This window comes from Physeter macrocephalus, chromosome 20 (genome assembly GCF_002837175.3).
Source record: "Physeter macrocephalus isolate SW-GA chromosome 20, ASM283717v5, whole genome shotgun sequence".
Classification (NCBI taxonomy): domain Eukaryota; kingdom Metazoa; phylum Chordata; class Mammalia; order Artiodactyla; family Physeteridae; genus Physeter; species Physeter macrocephalus.
In genome coordinates this window covers 26766142-26792155 of record NC_041233.1, presented here as the reverse complement: position 1 = coordinate 26792155, position 26014 = coordinate 26766142, and the positions used below count along the sequence as shown (strand labels likewise).

Sequence of the window (26014 nt, the reverse complement as noted above, 5' to 3'; positions counted from 1 at the left end):
AGAATTAGAAATGAAAAAGGACAAGTAACAACTGACACTGCAGAAATACAAAGTATCATAAGAGATTACTACAAGGAACTCTATGCCAATAAAATGGACAACCTGGAAGAAATGGACAAATTCTTAGAAATTGTCTGTTTATTAAAATGGTTCACTTTGGGAGTCTAAATTTAAAAATTTGCTGTGATTATTTTACTTGCACTTTTTGAACAAAACACTGTCTTGATCTCAGCAGGTCTTCTGTGTGTGTGTGCTGGCTCACCGTTTAGTCATTTAAGTTTATTCATCTGACAAACAAGATATACTTTCTGGATTGCATCATTCATTCATCTAATATTTATTGAACTCTGCCGTGTGCCAGGTACCTTGCAAGACACTGTGGAGTATCACTCTGAGCACGCATGGCTCCTGGATCCATTTTTTTTTTTTTTTTTTTTGTCAGCAGAATCTTTTTCCTGTTTCAGTTTCATGTATTGAAATACCCTATATTGATGCCACGTTTTCAGATACTGTAGTTACTCCTCTACTGGAGTGGTTTCTTTGGCTTTGATTAGACAATATTATTCCCAGGCTCTTGAGCCTTTTAGGAAGTGAGTAATAGGAAGCAACACAAAGATCATTATTCACCAACTCCTTTCCCACACATAGAGGGGGCATGACCAGCACACAGCAGTAAAGGTTTGGGAGCATGAATTTGCCTTATACACAGTTAGGATGTTGATGAAGTTGGCCTTTGGTGTTTGTCTTCTTCCATATGAGCCCCCTTTTTTTGCCACAGGTGAACTTCAAATCTCCCCCAATACCCAGCACCCTTAGGCCAGTCCACATCACCCCTAGTTGGTAGGGGACAATGAGCTGATCTCCCCTCCTTAGGGTGTTAATGCCTTTGTTGAAGGCTCTCAACAAACAGAACATCTTTGGGGTGGATCGGGATTCCTCGGGGCATTCCTGACAGACAGCAGGCTGAGTCAGCTTGAGCAGATTGTTTTCTTCTTCCTTCGCTTGTCAGGGAGTGATTCTCTCTCACATTGTATCTCCCAGAGTATCTGACAAGGGATGTGGTTGACCATCCTAAGATCCTACGTTGACCTGCAGGGTGACTCCACATGGGTTCCTCACATCCTTTGGGTCCTCAGAGTCTGGATAAACTAGGTCATTGTTGAGTTATGGGGGTGGTGTGGATTCCCCTTCCTATCTTAAGTGCCCACTATCCCGCAATTCTTAGGCTTGGTCCCTGTAAATTGGTGGTTTTGGTCAGTGGAGAGAAGCATCTCCAACGACTAGGTTCCAAGAAGCCAGCTAAAGGTGGTTCCAGCCTCAGTGGCTCTAGGTGCTCACTTGTTATTCATACAGGAATGGTTACATAGGACTCACCAAGGTGTGGCTTTGAACTAGATTTTGACAGAGGTCTCCAAAAGGGAGTAGGCATTTAAAGCCTCTGAGTTATCTTATGGGACTTGCTTTACTTCATTCAGCACAGCAAAGGAGAGAGAGCCTACAGACACAGAACTAGGCATGGGCATAATTCTAGCAGTTTCCATCACTGAGCACCTGCTATGGAACAGGCATTGTTCCAGACCCCTTGCGTATATTATCGTTCAGTCTTTCCAGCAGCCTTGCGAGGAAGGTGTTCATCTTTCTGACTTGCCGATGAGAAAACTGGGACTCAGTAAGGGTAAGTATCTCACTCAAGGTCACACAGCCCACAGGGACCAGCAGGGATTTAGATAGAGACAGGGCTTGACTCTGCATCTTGTGCTCTCTCCGCTGGGCTGTGCTCCTCTTCTGCAAGTTGGCTTCTACCTGAAGATAGGGGAGAGCTTGGGGGTTGTGGTGAACAATTCTAGATGTGGGGAATGTGGGAGTCCATCCGTGGACACTCCTGGGTCAGTTTTCGACACGCAGAAGCATTTAGCCCATCCAGTCTGTACCATTCAGCGGCTCAAGCTGTGGCAGGAACAACTAAGGGGAGAGGAACCACACTAAAATTTCAAACTGCCTAATTTAGAACCTCTTCCTTGGTTTCTCATTTACTGCCTTGCTGTGTGTCTGTCTGTCTCTCCTCTAAGAATATGAAGTGATGATCCCAATTTCCTTTAAGTGGCTCTGTGTGGCTGGTGTTCTGAATTAGCGGTGATTCTGACGATGCTAATGATACCACTAAGCATGAGGGCTTCACACAGGCTTGACACCAGGCTAAACGTTTAATAAGTATTATTTAGTCGTCTTCTCCTGACAGCTGTGTCACGTGGGTGGTGTAACACCCATTTTCAGTTAAGACAGAGGCTCAGAGAGGTTAACAAACTTGCCCAAGATCACACAGCTGGGAGATGGCACCATTGGCTCTGAACCCTGGATTTTCCAGATTTCAAAGCCGTTCTTAACTATTCACTCTGGTGATAAGGTAGGTGGCCCCTTGGTCTCTTTCTTCTGGGGCTCCTGAAACAGACACAGTCTGTGCCATATACCTGAGCGTGGGTGTTCCTCGTGTTAAATTTTATTTGTGTTAATCGTTTCTGTATAGGTAACCTGGAGGGCAGGGGCCATGCCCTAAATTTCTGATGGAATGTGTAGAGATTGAACACTTGGGGTGTGCAATATAAATTGGGGAAATCCATTGCTTTTCTTCTCCTGGGCAGCCACTGCTTTTAACAGAGAACTCATATCCTAAGGGATTGAGAGGGAATGCTATCAGCTGCTGGATGGGCTCCCTTCTGCCAGATCAACTTTCTAGAAAAGTAGTTGGATACTGTTCTGTTTTCAGCCCACTTTGGATTTTTTATATCCTGGGAAACAGTAGAGCACAAGATAAGAGCTCTACTACTTAAGCGCTAGGTGCCCTAGGGTATGTTACCTGACCTTTCCTGCCCTGCCCTGGATTCCTTCACTGTAAAGGGTCTAAAATAGCACCTACTTCGTAGGTTGTGGTTTTGAGAATCAAGTGAGATCATACATGTGAGATTGTTGGCGCAGACATGGACACACAGCCCACGCTCAGTAAAATGGAGCTCTTTGTGTTTTGTTTACGTTTTGCGTTCGACTCACTGAATTTTTTATGGACAATTTTTATGAATTTATTCACATGAATTTTTCATGGCCAATTATGAGACTAGAGTATTAGGTTGAAAATTCCATAGGGCACCGTTAGTAGGACTTAACGATAGGCTGAAAGGTTGGAGGTTGGAGGACAGTTAAAGATATTCTTGCCTTTTAAAGTGTACGAATTCTCTGCTCATCCATTTCAGTTAGGTTTTTAGAATATGGACATGGTGGTAAAGAGTCTCGTGTCTGACCTGTCCCTAAAGTGCACTGCCGGGGCAAGAGCTTGTCACATTAACTTCTCCCACCTGGCAGAGAACAGCAGTCTTCGCTGCTGAACACGGCCCTCTTAACCACTTCTCCATGGGGTCTGCCATCCAGTTTCAGCAGCAAGAAACTAAAAATATTTGCTGATGGGAAGTAATTTCTCTCTTGTTCACGCCTTCCCCATTGCCTGCACTGAGAAAGCAGCCTACCAGCTGCCACTCACAACAGGGCTGCCCAGTGCTGGTTGTGGACAGAGGGCGTGGCAGCTAGGACCCATTTGGGGGTGAAGGAGGAGAGCCGATCCCAGGAAGAAGAAGTAGAGAAGCCTTCCCACTCCTTGCTCAGGCAGAAGGCAAAGTCCTCTGCCTGTTCTAGACGGAGGCGGAAAAAGGGAGCCACACATGTAAATGGCATTTTCCTCACCCCTTCCACTGCCCCGCTTGGTCTCTCATCCTCTCAGCACCCCAGTGTCCTACAAAAGAAATCTCTGCTATTTCTCTTCCTCAGAACCGAGAAATCCTGAAAGGGATTGTTCTCTTTGTGCTTGGTCTATGGCTGAACTTGGGGCTCTTTCCCTCTCATGTCCACCTCCAAATCTCATACACTCTTCTCTGGTCAGAGGACTAATCTGAGAAACAGTTACTGCAGAGAATACTGCCAGGTTAGCTTCGGAAATTGTATAGCCCCATACTGGTGATCCTTAAATGTAAGAAAATTATAAACGAATGCTTAAGTGCAGTTAATGATGTGGCTGTGTTGGATTTAAAAGGTACAATTTACATTAGTTTGTTTGTTTAATCAGTTATAGAAATAGAGTTGTATGTATGCATGTGTCCCAAAAGCATTTTTAGGGTTCCCAAATTAGCTCTCATTTATAGTTAGAAGTTAAATGCTTGAAAATATAGTGTGTGTATGATGTGTGTATGTCTGTCTCTATATGTGGATGCATTATGGTTACCTATGTGTGTGCACGTGTGTGTATACACGTGTATACACATATTTGCCAAAAGCATTGCTATTTCCCCTGTCTTCTCTCCTCCCCGCAGTGCTGCTTCTCGTGCAGGGAGCAGGCCGGGCGGTGCTGGGCCAGGGGAGCGAGCTGCACCTGGTTGAGCACTGACCGTGCACCATGAGGTCGTTGAAAACGTCAAGTCCAGGCGTATTAAATGGCAGGCCTTTGCTTCGGCAGCTTCATGATGTAGCGGGGTTCTTGCTGAGCTCATCCGAGTGCAGCAAGGGGACAGGAAGTGCTGGCTGTGCGGGTAGAGAAGGGCTCGCTGCTGGGAGAAGGCTGCCTGGATTTCCTGGGGGATACGTGTGTCGCAGAGATGAGATCCAAGCCAGAAGCTGGAGAAGGAGGAAGGGACAGGCGCGTGGCCCTGGGCTGAGCTGCCCTGGCAGCGGCCTCAACTTCTCTGCCACTTGTCCTCCCAGCAGGGGCGGGGAAGGCCTGCCAAGCCTGCCTGGAGGAGCAGCCCTGTGGCTGGTCATAGTCCAAGGGCACGTGTCCCCCATGCGGGGCCCAGGGCGGGAAGGCCACCTCGTCATGCAGTCTGAGCAGCCGTGTGCCGTGTCCCTTCTGTCCGTGTCCCTGTTTGGGGGATCAAGGGAATGTACCGACCCGAGGTTAGGTGAGCGCATCTCACAGCCGGGCAAGGGGCTCACTTGATGTGCCAGCCACACGGCCCGTCGTGGGCCGTGCTGAAGGATTTTCAACTCCTGGGGATGCATTCTGCATTTTGCAACTCGGCGTCAGCAGGAGCTCTGCCACATTTTGCCTTTTCAGGCCCCCAGTTTGAGAGGAGTGGGCTCAAGAACACAAGGTGGTAGGCTCTTCCACACCTTCTGCCCAAACATCATTCTTGATAAACCTCAGTCCATAAATAAATGTGTTAGTTTTCAAGTCCAAGGCCTGGGAGCCCTGGTGCATTATCGTGGTGAGGATGAAGATTTTTTTCTAGTTTTTTTTTTGTGTGAATACAACAACAGCCTGGATATATAAACTCTGTGCAAACAGTTATCTGTGGCTGAACTACCTGTCCCCCCAAATGGGGAGAGGTTTGACGGTGGTCTCTTGAGAATGGACACCATGTTGGAGGGGGCCAGACACAAGGGGTTAGCAGAAACGTTCTTTATTTTTTTTCTGACTTTGAGGGAGAATTCCAAGGAAAAATGCAAAATGGGAAAGGAAGAGAGTAGGAAAAGAAGGAATGTTAACAAATGGAGAGAAAGTCAACAAGAGGGAGTTTTAGAGATACCAACCATGGCATCCAGCATATTGCAAGTTTTAATCAGAATCTCAGTGTAAGTTACTGTAAATAAAAGGAAATTTATTAGTGCATGTATCTGAAAAGGGCAGGGGTATCTGTTGGGCATGGCTGGCTCCATGGCCCAACGGTGCACACAAGTGGTCTTTCGCCCTCCACCTCAGGGTGTTGCTTTCCTGCCTGGTGACTCTCGGGCCTTCCCCTCAAGGAGGCAAGAAGGCCGCTAACTCCCCAGGACTTCTGCATCATCTTCCCAGCTACCTTAGTGGAAAAAGAGAGCCCCTTTTACCATCTCTTCCATCACACCCCAAGTTGGGTCTTAAGGGCCTTGACCAGGTCCCTTATCTATCCTGAACCAGTCTCCGCAGTCTGGGGCTGTGACGCTCTGGTTGGCCAGGCCCGTTTAGGTGCCTTCCTGGAGCCGGGGTGGAGTCAGCGCTGCAGAACTCAGTGATGGGTAGTCTGGGGTGGTGGGGTTCCCTGGGGAACATCAAGGTGCTCTTCCCAGAAAAAAGATGAATGCATGCTGGGCAGGCAAAGACCCGCCAAGGAAAGATGCAGTAAAGCTGGAAGAGGTTCTGAAAAGAGTTTTTGACACAATGGTGAAGGAAGATGGAAAACCGAAGAAAACCAAACCTGGTCATTGCTTGGGGTATGCAGAGGCTGAATGATGGAGCTGACATGGCAGAAGGGCTGTTGTCTCAAACAGGAGTTGAGCGAGATGTTTTTTAGATAGTGTTTTCAATCTGGAGCATCCTTCCCCCCCGACCCCACCGGGGCTACAGAACCAAGGTATATGGTTGTTTGGATCCATAGATCTTAATCATTTCTAGAGCCAATTATTCTGAAGGGTCTGAGAGTTAATGAGGAGTGCGTGTCATGCATTGGAATGAATGTATCTTGAGTGCCTATTTAACAGACACCAGTGATTAAATCATCAATAAAATATGCTTTCTGCTTTCTTTCTGAGGTATGGGTAATTTTACAACAGTAATTTTTCAAAACACTCATATTCTTTGATGAAAAGGAAATATTCTTTTTCCTCTAGGACTAAGTTATTCAAGCTGTGCTCCCTGGAATACCAGGGGGTGACTAGATGTTCCACAAGAAAAAAACCCACAGCAACCTGTGTCTTGATAAGTTTGAGAAATGTTGCGTCTCATTTGTCCTAGGGGAGGGGGATAGGCATTTGCAGTGCTCGTTATTGTATTAAAGGCTCAGAGAAGTTTGGCAGTAAGAGAACCTTCAGGTTTTGTTCAGCCAGCTGCTCTAGCTAGCTTATGTGACCATAGGATACTTTTCTCATGGCACGAGAGTAGTGTTGGATATGGGTCATAAAACAGTGCCTAAGGAATCGGCCGTATTTTCTTTGATTTGCACACACAAAGCCATCTGGAAAGACTTTCATCGCTCAGTCTCACCTCAGATGTTGGAAGGGACCTCCCTCCACTATAAATCTCTGAGTGGTGCTTTCCTGCCTCTAAGCCAAGCATCTCCATCTTGCCATAACCAGCTTCCCAAGAGATGCGTAATGCAAATAACTCTGGCTTCTCATTGCTTTTGTCCCTTCGGGATTCCTCATCAGTAAATAGCCACAACCATACCCGTGTTTTGGCGCTGAGAAGACTGACAGATCAGCTCTGCCAATATCACCTTCTGCTGGTGGTGCCCAAGATGATTTGGGGAGGTACATGGATGCGTCATCAATCACATAAGGAAAAAAGGTATTCCCTTTCAATTCTCTTTCTATCGTTTTGACCATAATAAGGAGAAAGTCTCAGTTTGGAGGTAATATGTCTTTTGTTTTTTAAACAAAGAGAGCAGGCTGCTATATCTAACTAAAATGTAATATTATTTTGTTTTCATTGGGTATGTTTTTTGAATAATTTCCACTTATGACTCTGGACACTTTTTACTTATTATAGGTGACCTTGGCCTTTCCTCTATAGATATAATCCCCTTTTTAGCGTAAATATAGGGGGAAATGAGTCAACTTAGAGCAAGATTTCTCAACCTTGGCACTAATGATATCTTGACAAGATAATTCTTTTGTTTGCTGTGGGCGGCTGTCCTGTGCATTGTAGGATATTTAGCAGCATACCTGGCCTCCATCCAGTAGAAGCCAGTTGCGCTGCCTCCCTCCAGGTTGTGACAATCAAAAAATGTCTCCAGGGCTTCCCTGGCAGCATAGCGGTTAAGAATCCGCCTGCCAATGCAGGAGACATGGGTTCGAGCCCTGGTCTGGGAAGATCCCACATGCCGCGGAGCAACTCAGCCTGTGCGCCACAACTACTGAGGCCACGCGCCTGGAGCCCATGCTCTGCAACAAGAGAAGCCACGACAATGAGAAGCCCGTGCACCTCAACGAAGAGTGGCCCCCGCTCAATGCAACTGGAGAAAGCCTGAGCGCAGCAGCGAAGACCCAATGCAGCCAAAAATAAATAAAATAAATTAAAAAAAAAAAATGTCTCCAGACATTGTCAGATATTCCCTGGGGGCTGTGATTGTCCCCAGGCAGTGAGAACTACCAGTTTAGAGCCACAAGAAGTAAATATGAATAGCAGTGGTACACAAGCGTAGCAAGTTGCAAAGGTGCTAGGCATGACTGGTTCAGTTTAGTGAGCTGAAGTGCCACTAACTGACCTGAAAACAGGACACCTTTGCCCTACCCCATCCTCGTCTCCAGTTCAGAGCCTTTCCAGATGTGGTTCTATGAGCGCGCATCTATGCATATCCCAGTTCTTTGTGGACATTCTGTAGAAGAACAAGCTTTGACCATGTTGCCAGTGGACTTGCCTGCTTCTTGGAAGGGAGCATTACACAGTCCAGCCGCACAACAAATGCCGCGTCGCCAGAAATCAGAAAAGGAAAGAATGCTGAGTCATAATTTCCTTCACACAGGAATTAACGTGTATAATATTTTTGAGATTTTGAACTGTGATGCGGCTCGGAGCTGGTGAAGGAGCAAGCTTTAAAGATCCGTTCAGCATTAGCATCGGTGAGGATTGCCGGCTGCTTTCATTAGTCAGCTTCAGGTTCTCTGTGTTTCATTTAGAAGCAGCTGCGATCACTAATGGAATGACCCCGGCGTCATTTTCTGTTCTGAAGCAGGAGGCAAGATGGCTTCTCTTAGGATGTTGTGTTTGTCACTTGTGCCGACACCAGATGCTGATAAAATGTGGTCCGTGGCCTTCAACAAAGCTCCTCTTTCTGTAAAAGAAAATTTTGTTTTCATTTGTAATAAAGAGACAGGCCCCAGGCTTCGAAAGCGTAGGGCTTCATGTTGCTTGACTGACTGCAGCAAAGGCATGGGATGGGGGAGAAGTCCGTTTCCTTGTTTCCTGCCACTGCCCTTTTGCCCCACTAAAGCTCTCCGCAACCTGGCCGGAGAAGCGGGCAGGCCTGGGTGCGGGAGGCCGCTCCCCAGGCTCCCTTCTACTTGGGGCTCCCTTGTCCCCAGCTCTTGTCCCTCTGTGGTCCGCTCACTGCAGTCCTCTCTATGCTTCGTTGCTGTGAGCATGTAGGAAAGAATAACCTGAGACCTCCCCCTTAGCCGCCTTCCCGTTTCCCCCTCTGCCATCAGGATGCACTTTGGATCCGAACAAATGCTTGCCGTAACAATAATAATATGAACGTAAGAGTAGTATGGTATTTGTTGATCATTCCCAGCACAGCAGCTCCAGAGTGCTCCCCTTCAAATGCTACGTTAGACCCAGTTATTCCCCTGCTAAAATCTTTCCAAAGGCCGACATCCTCCAGGGGTCCCGGGCAACCTCACCCCCGAACCACCAGACCTCTGCCCCAGCCCCCCCGCCCCGCTCTGCTCCTGGTCCCTCTGCAGAAACAGCTGTGTCCTGTCCTTGCCACTCCTCAGACACTACTTGGAGGTGTTTTCCCTTAGGTTTCTTCTCTTTCTCTACCAGTATCTCTGAGGCTCCCTCTCTTCCCTCCTTAGGGGCTTTCCTTCAAAGTTGTGTCCTCAGTGGGGCCTTCCCTGTCAGAAACAGCCACTCTGCTCCCTGCCCAGGCTCGCCATGGCTGCCTCTGCTGCTCGAGTTTTCTCCGCCATCCTCTCCTACCCTTTACAGCCCACTTTTTGCACGAGGTTGCACACCTGCCACCCCCAGAATCCAGCCCCACGAGGGCTGGGTCTTGTCTCTCTGGTCACTGAGGCATCCCTAGCCATGACGGAACCTGATTAGTTCAAACAGTAATAACAGAAGATTGTTTGGGGGGTTACAGAGTGCATCCCTGTGCACTTTCTTGTTGGTCCTAACCACAGCCCCAGGAGGTAGGCAGGGCAGGCATTATCATCCCCACTTTACAGATGGGGAAAGTGAGGCCCAAAGATGTCCAGGGGTTTGTCCCAGTTCACACAGCTGGGAATGGTGGAGCTTGGTCTCACTTTTTCTGCCTCCTGCAGTGTTGACCTTTGCTGTCTGGCGCCTATGATTCTGATCGCCTTCTAGAATTCTAGGGCAGTAGCAAGTGAAACTAACAGACCTGGGTCGTGGGACCTGGTAAATGAGTATCATGGTGAAATCCCTCCTGTCCGCTGGCCCCTTCCAGATGGGCTGCCTTCCCCAGGCCTTCAGTATAATTAGCTTGGAGGCCTTTGGCCCTGATGCAGTAACCGGTAAGAAGCTATCCATTACTGCTGTTCATTAAGACAGGCGACACAAGATGAAATATTTTAGGTGAATCATCTGGCCTAATTTAGAAAGGCTCGGTAGGGCCAGCGCCTTTCATTTATCAGGGTGAGGTATCTGTTATCAGAGAGATCCACACACGGACTTATTTATTATCCAGAATCTGTTTTTAATTTTGGAGATTGTTTACCTAAACTGCTGTGTGTCAGATTCCAGGACGGATTTCTGCTTAGCGTTTAATTTTAGATATTTGCCGTGGCGGACAGTAAAAAATGGGTCTCCAGAATTTGTGGTTTCATTATGAATCTTACCTCCTGGCAGTCCCTACCAGTAGTTTGTCTTTGAAATCTCCTTGGTACTTGTTAACCCTGCTCTGCTGTGAAAGAGGTTTAGTTTATTTACTGGACTTTGCCCATTTATGAAAAAGTACAGAAATTATAAATGGTTTAGCATCTATTAATGCATTAGTTGGGTGGAATTCAAATTCTAATATTTATGGTAAACCCCTTTGTAATGAAACGGGCAGAGAATCAGCTCTCCTGCTCCTTAAATTTGGAAGGCTCTAGATGCCGTCGGAATGACTCCCTGTGAAATATGAGCCCTGCTGGCTTTATATTTACACCCATAAATAAGAAATAAGTACTTTGGGTTGGAGGAGAAATAATTAAGAATATTTGTGTAGATAATAAAGAAGAAATGGTCCCGTTTGGTGAACTGTGTGCTTGGGAAATGCCAGAGGCCGCCAGGACCTGGATGAGAGATTTGGGAAAGACTAGTGCTGGGAGACTGTGGGTATGGAGGGCTTCTGTAGACAGAGGGATGAGGAGCCCTGTGGAGGGCACCTTGGAGCCATGGTAACATCTTAGAGGCTGTGTACATAGGGCTTAGAGCTGGGAATCACAAGACCTTGTTTGGATTCCAGCTCTTCTGTGCTGTTGTTGAACTTTGCCCGACCTCAGTCTCCTCATCTGTAAAATGGAGCTAATATCTTACAAAATTAGCTTGAGGATAAATGGTATAGACTTAGAATTACCAAAAGTAATAAATATATCTGTGTACGTGAGGCCTAAAGAAATGACCTGATTAGGGCAAAAGTGGCAGAGCAGGATAGAAAAGATATACAGATGTATATTACGTATTCACACATATATATGTTCATCTTTGGGGGGGGGTGTGTGTGTGTGTGTGATTGCTGGTTGTTGAGCAGGAGATAGAGAATATAGAAGTATGTGTGTGTGAATAATGAGCTCAACATGGAATTTTTTTAAAAAATTAGGGTCTCAGAGCACAGTCAATGAATGGGTACCTCTTATGCACCAGGGCTCTTCCGCCCAGGGAGTATGGTATTGGGTTCCTTGAGGTTTTCTTAGACCACCCACAATTTCTGCCTGACCTGCTCCTGGTATGAGTTCCTCGTTTGGTTAAATCTCCACATCTTTATGCGTCTAGTCAAGGGTTATAAAATCATAACGTGTAATCATAGGAAGGAATCTCAGGGGACATGTAGTTTAGGAATGGCAGATAAGTTTCATTGCATATGAAAAGTCTATAGTGGTGGCTTCCAGAAGAACTATATTGAGATAAATTCTGAGTCCCAGCCATGCTTAGCAGGAAAGAGTTCTGAGATTCACTAGTGATGCTTACCAGGCTTGTTGGTCTAGGAAGTGGTAATGTGGTTCATAGTCTCTTGTTCTTTGTTTTTGTTTTTTAAATAAGGAAACCAAAGCCTAGTGTGATCAAGTCAACGGGTCAGGCTCACACGGGAAGTTAGATGTGAGCCAGGACTAACGTTAGGTCTCCGGCTTCCAGTTTACTCAAGTCCCACCGCACTTCCCTTCTTACCATGTGCAGCCTCAGTGTTTCTGCAGACCACCCAGGAGCGCTACAGTGAGCTGTCCCTGGCTTGTCAAAAGTACAGATTCAAGAGGGTAAAGTGTTTGATATCCTTCTTGAGGTGTGTGGTGGCCTGCATGGACAGCTAAGGCCAGGACACTATTCGGATTGGATGAGATGATGGTGACGATGACGATGATGACAGCTCATTTTTTTAGCGTTTCCATATCCCAGGCCCTGGGCCGTGCATTTGATGTATATGATCTCATTAAATTACAACACTCTTATTCCTGCAGGACAGTCTTTCCACTATGCACATGAGGAAAATGGGGTCCAGATCAGTTGAGGAACACTCTAGTGTCACAAGCTAGCAGGTATGCAAGTCTCTCAGACTCCAAAGCATGTGTTTGTGATCACTGAACGTATATGAACACATCTCCTATGGGCTTGTGAATGGTGCTATCCAGAGGGTAGCATAGATGCATCCTCTGCATGTCACAAATAAGGACTCTCACTTGAAGGAGCAAAGGAGTCTTTGGGTGGTTGGCCTTCCTGCAGGCAACATTTAGGTAGTAGGGAAGAATGTTCTTTCATCCAATACAGAACTTCCCTGGACCCTTTCATCTGTGTTCTGTGTAGAGCTTCCGTGTATATTGCCATGACTCAAGCAAGCATTGGTTGTTATTGAGTAGATCATGTCCCCAGTTCTTCATTTTTGTATATTGTAGGCAAGAATTACTCCCAGGGGAATTCCCTGGCGGTCCAGTGGTTAGGACTCCACTCTTTCATGGCCGGGGGCCCAGGTTCGATCCCTGGTGGGGGGACTGAGATCCTGCAAGCCTCCTGGCACGGCCAAAAAAAGAAAAAAGAATTAATTCCATAATGATTCATAAAAGTGAAATTGCTGGTTGAGTGTACCTGCCAGGTTAATTGGCTAAAGGGTATAGATGTTTCCTGACTTCAGAAGGAAATGATCCCTGATACTGGACAAAGGAACCATCTTCTGTCTAGAAGATTTGGACTCTCTCTTCCCTCAGTGTTTAGGGACATTGAGTTATCAGTCTCATACCTGGAGGTATAAGGACCTCCCCGTGGAGACCCGGGGTTAGGTGGGTCGAGAGTGTTGAGCATCTCTGCTGTGTGGCGAAGGCAGAGGCCCCAGGCATTGTTTTCCCCATCTTACCTGAGCAGCTGTAGCCAAATAGCACAGGTTTGGGAGTCAGCTTCAAATTCATTCATCCACCCAGTCTTGTCCTCTGGCTACATACCAGCTTTTAAGTATGCAAGTTACAGGGTATTATCTTAACGTTTAGGTTAACCGTCAAATAAAAATAAAAATTAATAAGGTAGGAAAAATAAAAACAAGTGTGTCTTTACTTACAGTTCTTACTGGAGCTGTAGAAGGGCTCCATCTCAGCCCAAGTGATTCCAGTCTAGGCAATGGGCTTGCTCCTCTGCGAGGTGCAGTATGTGGGGTGCTGGCCTCTACCTGCAGTGGGTGTGGGATCGGCCTGAGGTCACATAGCAGGGGGCGCGAGAAACGCTGCTGTCCAAAGCCGCTTTGCTCTCCTGGAAAAGGTGTCTAGGGGGATTCTGCTTCTCCCCCAGAGGGCCATGGGGATTGGGTGTAAACTGTTAGCTGTGATGAAGAAGATGAAGATGATGAGGGGAACAGGAGGAGAATGCTATGCTAACATTTGAGTAGAATCATTATCTCCAGACAGGCACTGCTCTAAGTAATTAGCCCATGTAATCCTTCAGCGTCCGTTGGAGGATGCTATTATTGCTGTCCCCATTTTGCAGTTCGGGAAACTGTGGTTAACTGATTTGCTCAAGGTCTTGCTGTTGGCACGTGGTGATGAAGTTGGTCTCAGGGTTGAGTCTGTGCTTGGTGTCTGGAAGCGCTTGTTAGGAGAGGTACACTCTCCTTGTCCCATCAGTTGTCCCCTTCTTTCTCTTCTCATCGGGATTGTTTTCCTTTTGATCAAGAATAAATATACAGAAGGGAGCGAAGATCCATCTGGAGCATCTCAGCCGGTCCCTTTTATCAGGTCTTTCCTCTGACTTTACCTACCTGCCTGTCCCCAGGCCCCTCTCTCTTATCTGGACCGCATATACCCACCTGTATTTTCCCCCAGCAAAACCAGTTCTCACAACCTCCATTCACCCTAAGTTATAGGTGATTCACAGAAGCTGAATCTTAAGCTGTTACTTATCCCAGTAATATTTGTATTTCAATTGTAGTCAAAGCATTGAAGGTGGAATTTCAGATCTGTCCAACCAGGTTCCGCTTTCCATTCTGACTAACCTTTTTACCTCTAGGCCAACCTGAGATCCAAAGCTAGGAATTCCCTTAAAAATGGCTGCCTCCCATTCTGTTCATTCCAGTCCACAAGCCAATCAGGAATACACATGAAAGGTAAACTAACTTGCAAGAACCGAAGCAGAATTTTAACCTCATCTCCACCCTGGGTTTGCATGGTGCCATGGTCTCCAGTAGCGTCCTCCGGATGTGATTTCCGTATTGCTCATCCAGATGCTCGATGAGACTGAAATTAGTGGGCTTCCCTGGGCCCAGCCCAGGCTGCAGTCAGGCAGCTGATGCAGGGAGCGTTCCTCAGATGCTGGGACCAGGAGGAGAGAGGCTGGGTGCTCCATGGTGCTTGGGGCCACTGACCCCGTGGACTAAGACAGGAAGAAGGTGATGCTCACCTCTGGCAAGTCCAAGTTGTTGAAGTCCTGCCTCTCCTGTTCGGGGCTGTTCTACCTCTAAGGCCATCTTCTGAAGGCCGTGTTTTTTATATAGCATTTTGTCCCTTTAGAAATTATCATGATGCATGTCAAGAGCGTTCACAATGAAAAAAAAAATATGTCACTTTAGCTTCCAAGTTTCTGATTGTCTAAATAACGCAGCAACTCAACATACAGCTGTCTGGCATTTTGACAGTACAATAACCCATAATTCTTCCTGCCACTCAACACTTCAAGGTTAACATTTTATAGTTTGCTCTCAAGGAGTATTCATTTAAAATTTCAAGAGCAAAGAGTTGACTGTGGCTGCCTTGTACCTCTCTTTTGATCTTTCCTTTATTTACTTGGGGGCTCTTCCAGTTTATTACATGTATTTTATGGGATGCTCATGCGTGTGTATCAACTTTTCTGTAAGAGGTAGAATGTTGTTCAACTTACTGTGTCTCATTCTCCATATAGTTGGAGATAAGGGTGGGAAAGAGCTGCCGAGCTTCAGAGGGCAGCTACGCCGTCTGCAGTTTCCAAGCATTTGCTATGGAGTGAAGCGTGAAGGGATTGGGGAGGGTATGGACCAGTTTAGGACTCTTTCTTGCCTCCTTTCAGAAAGCAGATGAAATCCTCACAGCGGCCTTCTGACGAAAGTGGAAGTTTCCAGTTCTCAACTTTCTCACTAGCGAAACCTGCTTGCTTGGTCCTGTCTTGATTCTTGAGTCACGAGACGGATTCTTGGAGACTCAGCCAACACTTTTGACTTAGCTGCTGGTTGCAAATCTTCCTTCCTAGCTTGGTTGCAATTGGTCATCCTTAGGCAGGTTGACATCCTTAGGTGGGAGACGGGGTTATGAATCTGGCTTTCATAAATTTCCTGCATGACCTTGGCCAAGTCAATAATTTGCCTCTTTGAACTTCTTATTTCTAAAACATGGTTAGTCGTCCAAGCCATACCTGCTTTTACAGGCTTGTAACTAGGTCAAGATGAAGCAATAGAAGTTCATGTGCTTTGCATTATTGAGTTGCTCTAACTGAATATTAGAGATCATTGTGGGGTTTTTTTCTTTGAATCCATTCCCAATTTACCTCCCTGATCTACATCCCTGCCTACGGTAATCAAGTGGCTTACTGTGACGCGTGGGTCATTTTCTGAGACAAGGAAAGTCAATGTAAGTGCCTTGTGCCGTGAACAGGGTTTATTTATTGGCCCTCCTTGGACTGTGTCCGAGGGTGAACTTTTGGATCTTGGGCACCCTTAGGACATTTCAGGGTCTAAAATTTCTAAGATAAAATAATTTTTAGATTGACGACTGACTCAGTAAATATGCTTTGCCTGTGAAAACCCTAACTCTCCATGTTCGCCAAGGTACTCTTAAGCCCACGAGGTTAAGCACCATTTAAAAGCCTGAATGTGTGTGTAAAAAGAATTACTGTGTTGATATGCAGTCTGTTAACACTTTCAGAGCCATTAGAATGATAAACATTTTACCATCTTTGGCCCTAAAATCTCTGTAACACAGTTTGCTTGTTGAGAACTGTTGGAATTGATGCTCCTGGCAGGGGGATTAACTCTTCTTCAGCAGCCTGGGACTGACTTTGACAAATCTGGAGAGGACTGGTGGCCGGAAATTAAGGAATGTTTGAATCCCAGCTCATGGGGTGTTTCTAATGTGTGGACTTTCTCTGGTTGGTTGGTTAGTTTTGGTGGGGAGGGGTCCGGGTTGACAGTCCCCAGGCTGTTAGAGGTTTCATGAACTCTCTTCTTCAGAATTGGCAATCTTATCCGCTCTGCATCTGCTGCTTCTAAAAAGGGAGTTTGAAGTCTTGTGCAGGCTGCTTGGGATAAGATGGTAGAGTATCACAGTTCCAGGCTTAAAATAGCCTGGGCCCTGGAAGAGGACAGCTTGGCAGGCTTAGCCACAATGTTTAGATACCAACAATAATGCAGTCACTTGAATTACATATCATTCTGTACATTTCAGAGGGCCTTTCCATCTGTTACCACACTGATCTCAGAATAGTAGTGTGAAATAGAACTGATCAGGGTTTCTAAAATTATGCTAAGAATTTTTTTGTGATTATAAAAATAGTACGTATTCATTATAGAACTTTTGGAAAATACTGAAAATGATAAGGAAATTAAGATTGCCTGTAATTCTCCACTTTCCAGAAATAACCACTTAAACCATTCTGGTATATATCCACCCCTACATATACTTCATTTTGTATGTATTTGTACATGAATCTGTACCATATACATATATAATTTTATTTGGGATCACTCTACAATGATACTATTTTGTTACTTTTACTTATAAACATTTATCCATGTTGTAAACAGTCCCTGAAAACCTAACATTTAATGTCTGACTAGTATCTGTTCTAAAGGATGCATCCTGATGTTGTTGAGTAAATAGATGATTTTCCATTGTTCCCTGTTGTACTCAGCGCCATGAAGTATGTACCAGGGCATACATCTTTCTTCATTTTAAACACACCTCTGATTATATCCTTAAGATAAGCTGTTAGAAATGTTCTAGCCATACCATTTCTATCTACCTTCCAAGGATTATTAGATAAAATGTCAGACTTAAGGCAGATATTTTATCATCATTTTCTAGGTGGGAAAACTGAAGAACAGAGACTTGCACTGACTTGCCTAAGGATGCACAGCGAGTTAGTGGATGAACCAGCTGCCCCATGGTAGCATCCGCCTTACCTCTTACCATCTGGAGGTGAGAACACCTCCCCCTGCAAGGGCGAGCTGTGTTACATGTGGTAGTTGTGGGTTCTCTTTAGGACCCTTCGTTAAGTGTGGTTTGCTGGCCCGATGACCCACCCCCACCCAGCAGCCTTTGAGATGGAAATTAAATAGATCTTCATTCCACTTCCTGTCATGGCTTCTTAGCACTTCCTGGGCTCTCCCTCTCCGAAGCTCTCTCTCCAGCCCAGCCCTGTCTCAAGAGTGGTGGCCAGGCTGCCTGCCTGCCTGCTTGCTTGCCTCCCTTTGGATCTCAGTCATTTTGAGGGGAATGCCTGTCAAGTTCCAGGCCCTGTGTTGGGTGCAGGGGATACCAAGATGTGTTGAGTTCAGCCCTGACCCTCAAAACTCATCTGGGATTAAAGCTGAAATACAAACAGATAACTGTGATGAGGTAGGATGAAGACATGGTCCCAGGACTGTGGAAGAAATAAAAATGTCCTACTTGGTGACTTTCATAGTGATATTTCCAGTGCATGACAGACCTCTCCTCTGTAGCCACAGTGGGTCCTTTTGGTCTCTTATTGTAGAACATTTGTGTTGTTCAGATCTGTCCCCCCAGAGTCTCCCCACTTTCCCTTCCTTTTGTCTCTTGTCCGCTTCAACTTGTTTCCCATTGTTCATGTACACAGCAGGCAGTTTATAAGTAGCTGATGGAATGGTCTGACCTTGTGGCCCCTGCATATCTGCAGTCCTGGTCGCATTTACTGCCACTCATAAATTCCCAAGGAGTTGTGCCAGCCCTTAAGTCTCATTTTCCTAAAATAGATAATAATAGCTATTAAAAATACTAGCTAACATTTATTGAGCACTTATTATGGGCCATACACCGTTGTAAGGGCTCTACACATATTAACTCACTTAAGCTCACATCTTTGTAAGGTGAAGGGTTACTGTTTTCCCCGTTCTCAGAGGAGGATCCAGGGTCCAAGGCCACACAGCTAGCTGGTTGGACCAGAAGGCAGGCTGGCTGTAGAGCTTGCTCTCTTGACCTTGCACGCCACTCTTTCAGGACCCTTTCCTCTTGCATTCATCCCCTTGCCTTGCATTGCACCTGGCATGGGAGTCTAATGCGGTCAGTTTGGGAGAGCAGAAGACTCTCTCGAGGTGGTAACTTATTCCTCTCCCACCACCCAGGAGGCACATGGATGTCAGGACCTTGGCCATTCTCCCATAAGGTTACAGAATATCCCAGAACCAGGGAAGTGTGGCGCTGAGAGAGACCCAAGAGGAAAATCTCCTTTTTCACCCATCCATTCACCTCTACACTCAGCAACTTTTTTTTTTTTTTTTTTGCGGTATGCAGGCCTCTCACTGTTGTGGCCTCTCCCGCTGCGGAGCACAGGCTCCGGATGCACAGGCTCAGCGGCCATGGCTCACGGGACCAGCCGCTCCGCGGCATGTGGGATCTTCCCGAACCGGGGCACGAACCCGTGTCCCCTGCATCGGCAGGCGGACTCTCAACCACTGCGCCACCAGGGAAGCCCCACTCAGCAACTTTTTGAGCTATCTGAAGGTCATGGTACTCTACCGTGGACCAAAACAAATGTGGCATCTGCTCTTGGGAAACTCACTATCCAGAAAGTGGGGAAATAGTTTACACAGCTCGTGGGACTGCTGGGCTGCTGGGAGGGAAAGCCCTAAGGGTGAAAATGTTCCCAGGTTGAAATGCCTAGCTTTCTTCAGACTTGTAGGGACCTGTTGGTTCTGGCGAAAAGACTATCTTCTCTCCAGGAAACCGTTCATATTCCTGGGTCTCGCGAGTCCAGAATGAGTAGTAGAGAGCTTTTGTTGTCCAAAAGGCCTAGCTGGGGCCTGGATTTTATTGTTGTCATAGTACCTGGATTATAAGAAATAAGCTTCATCATAATGGAGGGAGAGGAGGAAGCAAAATAATGCCAGGTTTTAGATCAGTTGTGGATATTTTTTTCTCCTTATTGAGATTTATAGTATGCCCAAGTGCCTGGCACTTGGGTTGATTTGAATGAGAAAATATATATGCATATATATGCATGCTTGAACAATGTCGGGCTTGTAGTGTGTCTCTAGTTCCTCTGTAAGTCCCCAATCCAGGGGTTTCTTGTGTAGCTCCATTCCAGCAAGAATGGGCGCTGCTTCGGTATTCATTTCAGTGGCATTGACAATACTGACAATATAATTGACCTGAAAAGTTCTAGATTTCCTGTTAATGCACTTTAGAAATGTACATCAACTACCAAAAAAAATCATTTCTATCTACATTTCACTTGATTTCCATTTTCAAGAGAGAGGCTTCATCATTATTATTCTATTTGAATAGCACTGATATCTTGAAGGATGGAAGGAGATTTCTATTGTATGCGGGAGTACTTTATTTCGATATTTTCTTTGTCTGATTATACATGATAAACACACATTAGTGACATTTCGTGCATGTTTGGAAGATAAATGGGGATATCTCTTTAAACCATTCCTGACACTTGCTAACCTGTGAGCTTAATGGCATTTTCTCTTTGATTCAATAATTTGTCTGTCAAAAAAAAGCTGGGCTGACATTCTCCTTGTTGTGGGATTGAAATGGAAAGAAATCTCTTCTCTTGAAGGAAATTTTTTTTAAATGGAGGGGAACATTTTAGGATAAAAATGTTTCTGAAATTCTTCGGGGTTTTGGTGGTGGAAGTGGCAGGGAGTGCGGATGGAGAGGGTGGCGCTAATGAATGCCAGAGCCCTGACGTTATACGTGTGGCAAGTGATAAAAGGGAGATGATTACCTCAGTCTGAAAGTCCTCTTGGAATAATTGGGGAACAGGTAAAATCTTGCAGATGAAGGTGGCTTCTACCTCTGTGTCTTGTGGGAGGTTGTCAGCCTTGCTCCCGTGGAGGTGGTTGGGTTGGGGTGTGTATCCACGTGCAAGGGGATGGCTCTGACTCCGTTCACCTGCCTCGGTTCCCTCAGCCTCGTTCTGGATGGGGAGGGGGTGAGGCAGAGGGCTTGCTGTGCATGATCCTGGAGAGGTTCTAAATCCAGGTGGTCGTTTTTCCTTTTTGGGAGATTTTGGAGAAGGCTTTTCAGGGGCTGTGGTGACAAGGAATCCTAGAGGCGAACCTGGAGTAGGGAGGCAAGTGGTGGGCTGGGAGTTGGGAGCTTGGCGTTCTTGGGGGAGCCCTTTGCGTTTGTGATAAAGGTGAGCATGCTGGGCATGAGGTGCTCTTTCAGAGCTGTATCATGTGACCCGCCCCCCGCCCCCCGCAGTGTACTGCTGACCCTGTCTCCTCAGACCCCTGCATCAGAGGGCTCCTGGGAAGTCTGATTAGGTAAAGTCGATGAGAGTAGGCAGGTGGTCGGAACTTGGGAGCAGGATGGGGGAAGATGTTGGGGGGTCAAAGTCTGCTTATCTCTCTGCCCCCTTCTCCATTCCAAGGGGTCTTCAGGTGTGCCATTGGAAAACAGTGACTCATGAAGATCCCTTATATTGATTCATTCAACAATTTTTATCAAACGCGTCTTGTGTGCCAAGCATGGCTCTAGACACTGGGGACGCATCCCAAGTTCCACAGGTTGTCAATAGCAAAGTTGGGAGTAGGTCCCAAGTCTCTTAACTCCTGATCTGGTGCTTTTTAGCACTGCCTCCCTGCAGACTCTGCCTACTGCAGGAGCCCAAGGGTCTGAAATTCTTTCCCATTATTTGGTTATTCCTTCCATGGCTTCCGGTTGCCCTGCCGGCCGTGGCTTCTCCGGTTTTTGATCCTGGCTGAGTCATGCTGGGTTGCCCTAGCAAAACACAACAAACATAAACAAAAATGAAGATGTTAACCATCATGTGTGTTTTCCCAGCATGGACTTTCTACCAGCAAGTAGGGCCATCTAAAGACCTTTGAACATCCTGAGAACTTTTATTTTCTATTTTCTAAATTTATTTTATTGAAGTATAGTTGATTTACAGTGTTCTGTTAGTTTCTGGTATACAACAAAGTGATTCAGTTATACATATATAATAGTTTGCATTTGTTAATCCCAAACTCCCAATCCATCTCTCCCCTACCTTCCCTCTCTCTTGGCAACCACAAGTCCGTTCTCTATTTCTGTGAGTCTGTTTCTGTTTTGTAGATATGTTCATTTGTGTCATATTTTAGATTCCATATATAAGTGATCTCATATGATGTTTGTCTTTCTCTTTCTGACTTACTTCACTTAGTATGATAATCTCTAGTTCCATCCATGTTGCAAATGGCATTATTTCATTCTTTTTTTATGGCTGAGTAGTATTCCATTGTTTATATGTATCATATCTTCTTTATCCATTCGTCTGTTGATGGACATTTAAGTTGTTTCCATCTTGGCTATTGTAAATAGTGCTGCTGTGAACACTGGGGTGCATATCTCTTTTTGAGTTATAGTTTTGTCCAGATAATGTGCCCAGGAGTGGGATTGCAGGATTATATGGTAGCTCTATTTTTAGTTTTTTAAGTGACCTCCATACTGTTCTCCATAGTGGCTGCACCAATTTACATTCCCACCAACAGTGTAGAAGGGTTTCCTTTTCTCCACACCCCCTCCAGTATTTGTTATTTGTAGATTTTTCTTTTTACTGAGCACCTTTATTTTAGATATCTTACTACACAATACATCAAACATATTAAAACGACCCCCCCCATTTCACATTATATATGATTTATAAAATTTCAATGTGAAAAGTTTGGAAGTATTCTAAAACTAATTTTAACAGTTTTGAGGCTTGCTGGTAAATTCATTTTCCTATGATTTAAACTTTGTTATATTTATATGTAACTGTAGAGCTGGACTTGATTTGCATTTGACTGACCAATGAATGTATTTTCTTTTGAAACTTATTTAAACATTAATCTTAGTTTAGAAATTTTCTTTCACATCTTGGTGCCATTTTTCAGCTCTCAAACATTCTGTTGGCCATTAAAAAATTTAAAAGAGGACCCTTGACACTGTGCCTATGGCTCTTCATCGATTAAAGGCACTGAGAATAGATCTCCTGGCACCCACCCACCTAAAACCAAATCCTGGACCTCAGCAGTTGCTTTCCCTCAGGGGACTCCAGATGGGCTAGGCTTCTTTTCAAGCCTCTTCTCAATGTGCCCTCCTTGCCCTGCCCCCCAGGGACTGGCCCGGGTGTTACAGAAGTGACCCTGCAGGCTCAAGGAGAACGCTTGTTCCCACCTGCTGTGGTGTCTGAGTCAGCTTGGGCTGCCATGACGGCATACCACAGATTGTGTGGCTTAAACAACAGACACTTATTGTCTCAAAGTTCCGGAGACTGGAAGTCCCAGATGAAGGTGCTGGCTGATTTGGTTCCTGATGAGGGCTCTCTTCTTGACTTGCAGACAGCCACCTTCTTGCTGTGTCCTCATGGTGGGGAAAGCGAGCAAGAGCTCTGGTCTCTTCCTCTTCTTCTAAGAGCAATAATCCCATCATGAGAGGTCTACCTCATGACCTCATCTAAGCCGAATTACTTCCTGAAGGCCTCATCTCCCAAGACCATCACAAGGGAGTTAGGACTTCAACATAGGAATTTTGACAGGAAAACGTTCAGTCCGTAATATACAGTGTGGTAGGGAAGCATGGGCCTCCAAATCTATGGCTGTGGGCTTCATATCCCAGTCCTACCACTTTTTAACAATGTGACTTAGGATAAGTTGGTTATACTCTCTGAGCCTCAGTTTCTCCTTCTGTAAATTGGGGATAACAATCATTGGCAGAGTTATTTGTATTAGAAATAATATTTGTAAAGGGCCTAGCACCAACTAAGTAGCCCTTCTCCTTAGAATTTCCCCAGTGATCTGGAGTATCTTTAATTAAATGAATACAGCAGCCAATGTCTGAAGAACACTCAGGGGTGTGTCTGTGTGTGTGTGTGTGTGTGTGTGTGTGTGTCCTTAGAATTTCCCCAGTGATCTGGAGTATCTTTAATTAAATGAATACAGCAGCCAATGTCTGAAGAACACTCAGGGGTGTGTCTGTGTGTGTGTGTGTGTGTGTGTGTGTGTGAGTGTGTGAGTGACTGATTGAGACAGAGGCCAGGAGCATGGCCGAGGCAGGAGGCAGGTAAACTCTCTGGCACTAGGGAAAAACTGGGCTTCTGCAAGAGGAATTTGTTTCTACATTTCTGGAAGGTCTCAGGCTTGCAGGAACTCCTTGGGTTGTACCAGTGCACGGAGGGTAGACTGAGAAGGCTCTTCAGGGATCAGGCCTGGAGAGGACCTACAATTCAGGATCAAAGGACCCTCAAGCTGGGAAGAGTAAGCTTGGGTTTTTCACCAGAAGAGGCTCTGCCATTTACCCTCAATTACTTTTGCTATTTCCAGAATAGGGAACAGAAACTGAAATGATTAGTTTTCAAAAATGTGGGAGTTTTGAGCCTGGGGTGGGAGTGGGCGTTGGTATTCATGTGCAAAGGGCACTGGATTTTGCAAATCGCATTGGTATCTGGGGAAGGAACCAATGACCAGCACTTAGAGAGCAGTCAGAACAGGGAGGGCCACCCGTGGCTGTGAGGGTAGATGGCTCATGATAGGAGAGTAGTCAGTTCCCAGGCATCCTACAATTGGAGGGAATTGGCAGGTGGAAAATCGGAGGAAGCTGATAATCCCCCAGACCCTTCCTCTTGAGTCATGGCTGCTGGGAGCGGGTTGACCTTCCTGACTGACTCAAGTGAAGCCTGGACCATGGTGGGAAGAAAGTACCTGCCTTCCCTCCCTCCCTCCGTTCCATCCTTCCTCCCTCGAGTGCACAGTGAAGATTAGGCACCATCCTAAGTGCTTGTATTACATCTGTGGGCAAAACTGACAGACATTCCATGGACCTTATAAAGTATAATTAAACAGGTACGATGATATTGGAGGAGAAAAGGAATGGCAAAATGAGTTTGCCATTTCTTTCTTTTTTTTTTTTAACTTTTTATTTTATATTGGAGCATATCTGATTAACAATGTGGTGATAGTTTCAGGTGCACAGCAAAGGGACTAAGCCATACAAATACATGTGTCCATTCTCCCCCAGACTCCCCTCCCATCCAGGCTGCCACATAACATGGAGCAGAGTTCCCTGTGCTCTACAGTAGGTCCGTTTAAATATAGTTGGTTATCCCTTTTAAATATAGCAGTGTGTACGTGTCAATCCCAAATGCCCTAACTAGGGAGAAGGAGAAAGAGAAATATTGTATCATATTTGGAATCTAAAAAGAAATGGTACAAGTGAACATATTTATAAAACAGAAACGGACTCACAGATTTAGAGAACAAACTTATGGTTACCAGTGGGGGGAGGGGAGAGGGAAGGGGTAGTTAGAGTTTGCTGTTTCTGAGCTCACAATGTCTGGTAGGGAGAGAAGAAGCCAGCCAACATTGGAATGCTTGGAATATAATTTCTTCCTAACAAATTGAAGCACCATGGTTACTGGAGGTGAGGAACGGCCATGCCTGCATGGTTCCTGGTACCACCAGGCAGTGTTTGGTATCAAACGGAGATTGGGAGGTGGGGTGTAAAGCCAGAGTTCTGTAGTCCAGGTGGGTTTGCTGGGTCTTTAATGGTTCAAAACATTTGTTGGATGAGTGAATGATGAATGAGTGAATGAATGAAGGACTGAGTAAATTTGTGAACAAGTAGATTAATGAAAACTGACTGAGAAAGATTGACTAAAACTCATATCTCTGTTGAGAACGAGTTATTTCCAAGTTCACACCATAAGTTACTAGTGGAATATCTAGCTTCAGTGGTAATTGCTTTAGGGCGCGTTGCTTTAAATAATAAAGCAAAAGGGGCGTGGGCGTTTGTACCCCAGAGTCAATTTTCAAATAGTACAATGAAAAATTATCCAGTTTTCTTCTAAGTATGGTTGCACAGTTAGGTTTTCACATATACCTGTAGTCAAAGGTTAAAGGGTATTCTTGGAACCAACAGGGGACTTCCCCTCATATTTAAATTAAGAGCAGACTGACTGATAACCTTGTTAATCACTGTACTTCGCTTGTGGACAACACCTACTCTTGGTCTTTAATCATGACATAGAGATGGAGGCAGACAATTGGATGTCACTTTGGTGGATCTTCTGGTCTAGTGGTTACCAACTTTACAGGTTATCAGAAAGTCCTGTGACAACTTCCAGACAGACAGACTGTGTCCACACTTTAAGTCTATTGTCAGAAGTTCCAGGTATGGACCTCAGGATCTGTAGTTTTAAATCCCTTCACAGGTAATTTTGTTGCAGGTGGTGTAGGGATTTAGGAACCACTGTACTAAAGTCAACTTTGAGGGCAGAAACTGTGGCCTCTTTTTTAAAAAAATATTCATTTTATTGGTGTCTACTTTCATACTAAAAAAGCAGTAAATCTTTATCGCTAGAAGCCAAACAAGATAGATTCATTCCCCTCTATCAAAGTAGCATTCCAGTCCTTTCTTTCTTTCTCTCTTTTCCTTCCTTCCTTCCCTCCCTCCTTCCCTCCCTCCC

At 45.5% G+C, this 26014-nt stretch overlaps 1 protein-coding gene across 1 annotated transcript in view; it reads left to right on the top strand.

Moving 5' to 3' along the window:
- Positions 1–26014, top strand: part of LOC102993792 (leucine-rich melanocyte differentiation-associated protein) — a 129476-nt gene that overhangs the window by 3156 nt on the left and 100306 nt on the right. Inside the window, exon 2 of the mRNA XM_055081164.1 lies at positions 7159–7297. Within this exon, the coding sequence (XP_054937139.1) occupies positions 7248–7297 (50 nt within the window). The 5' untranslated portion in view covers positions 7159–7247. The remainder of the gene's footprint in view (positions 1–7158; positions 7298–26014) is intronic.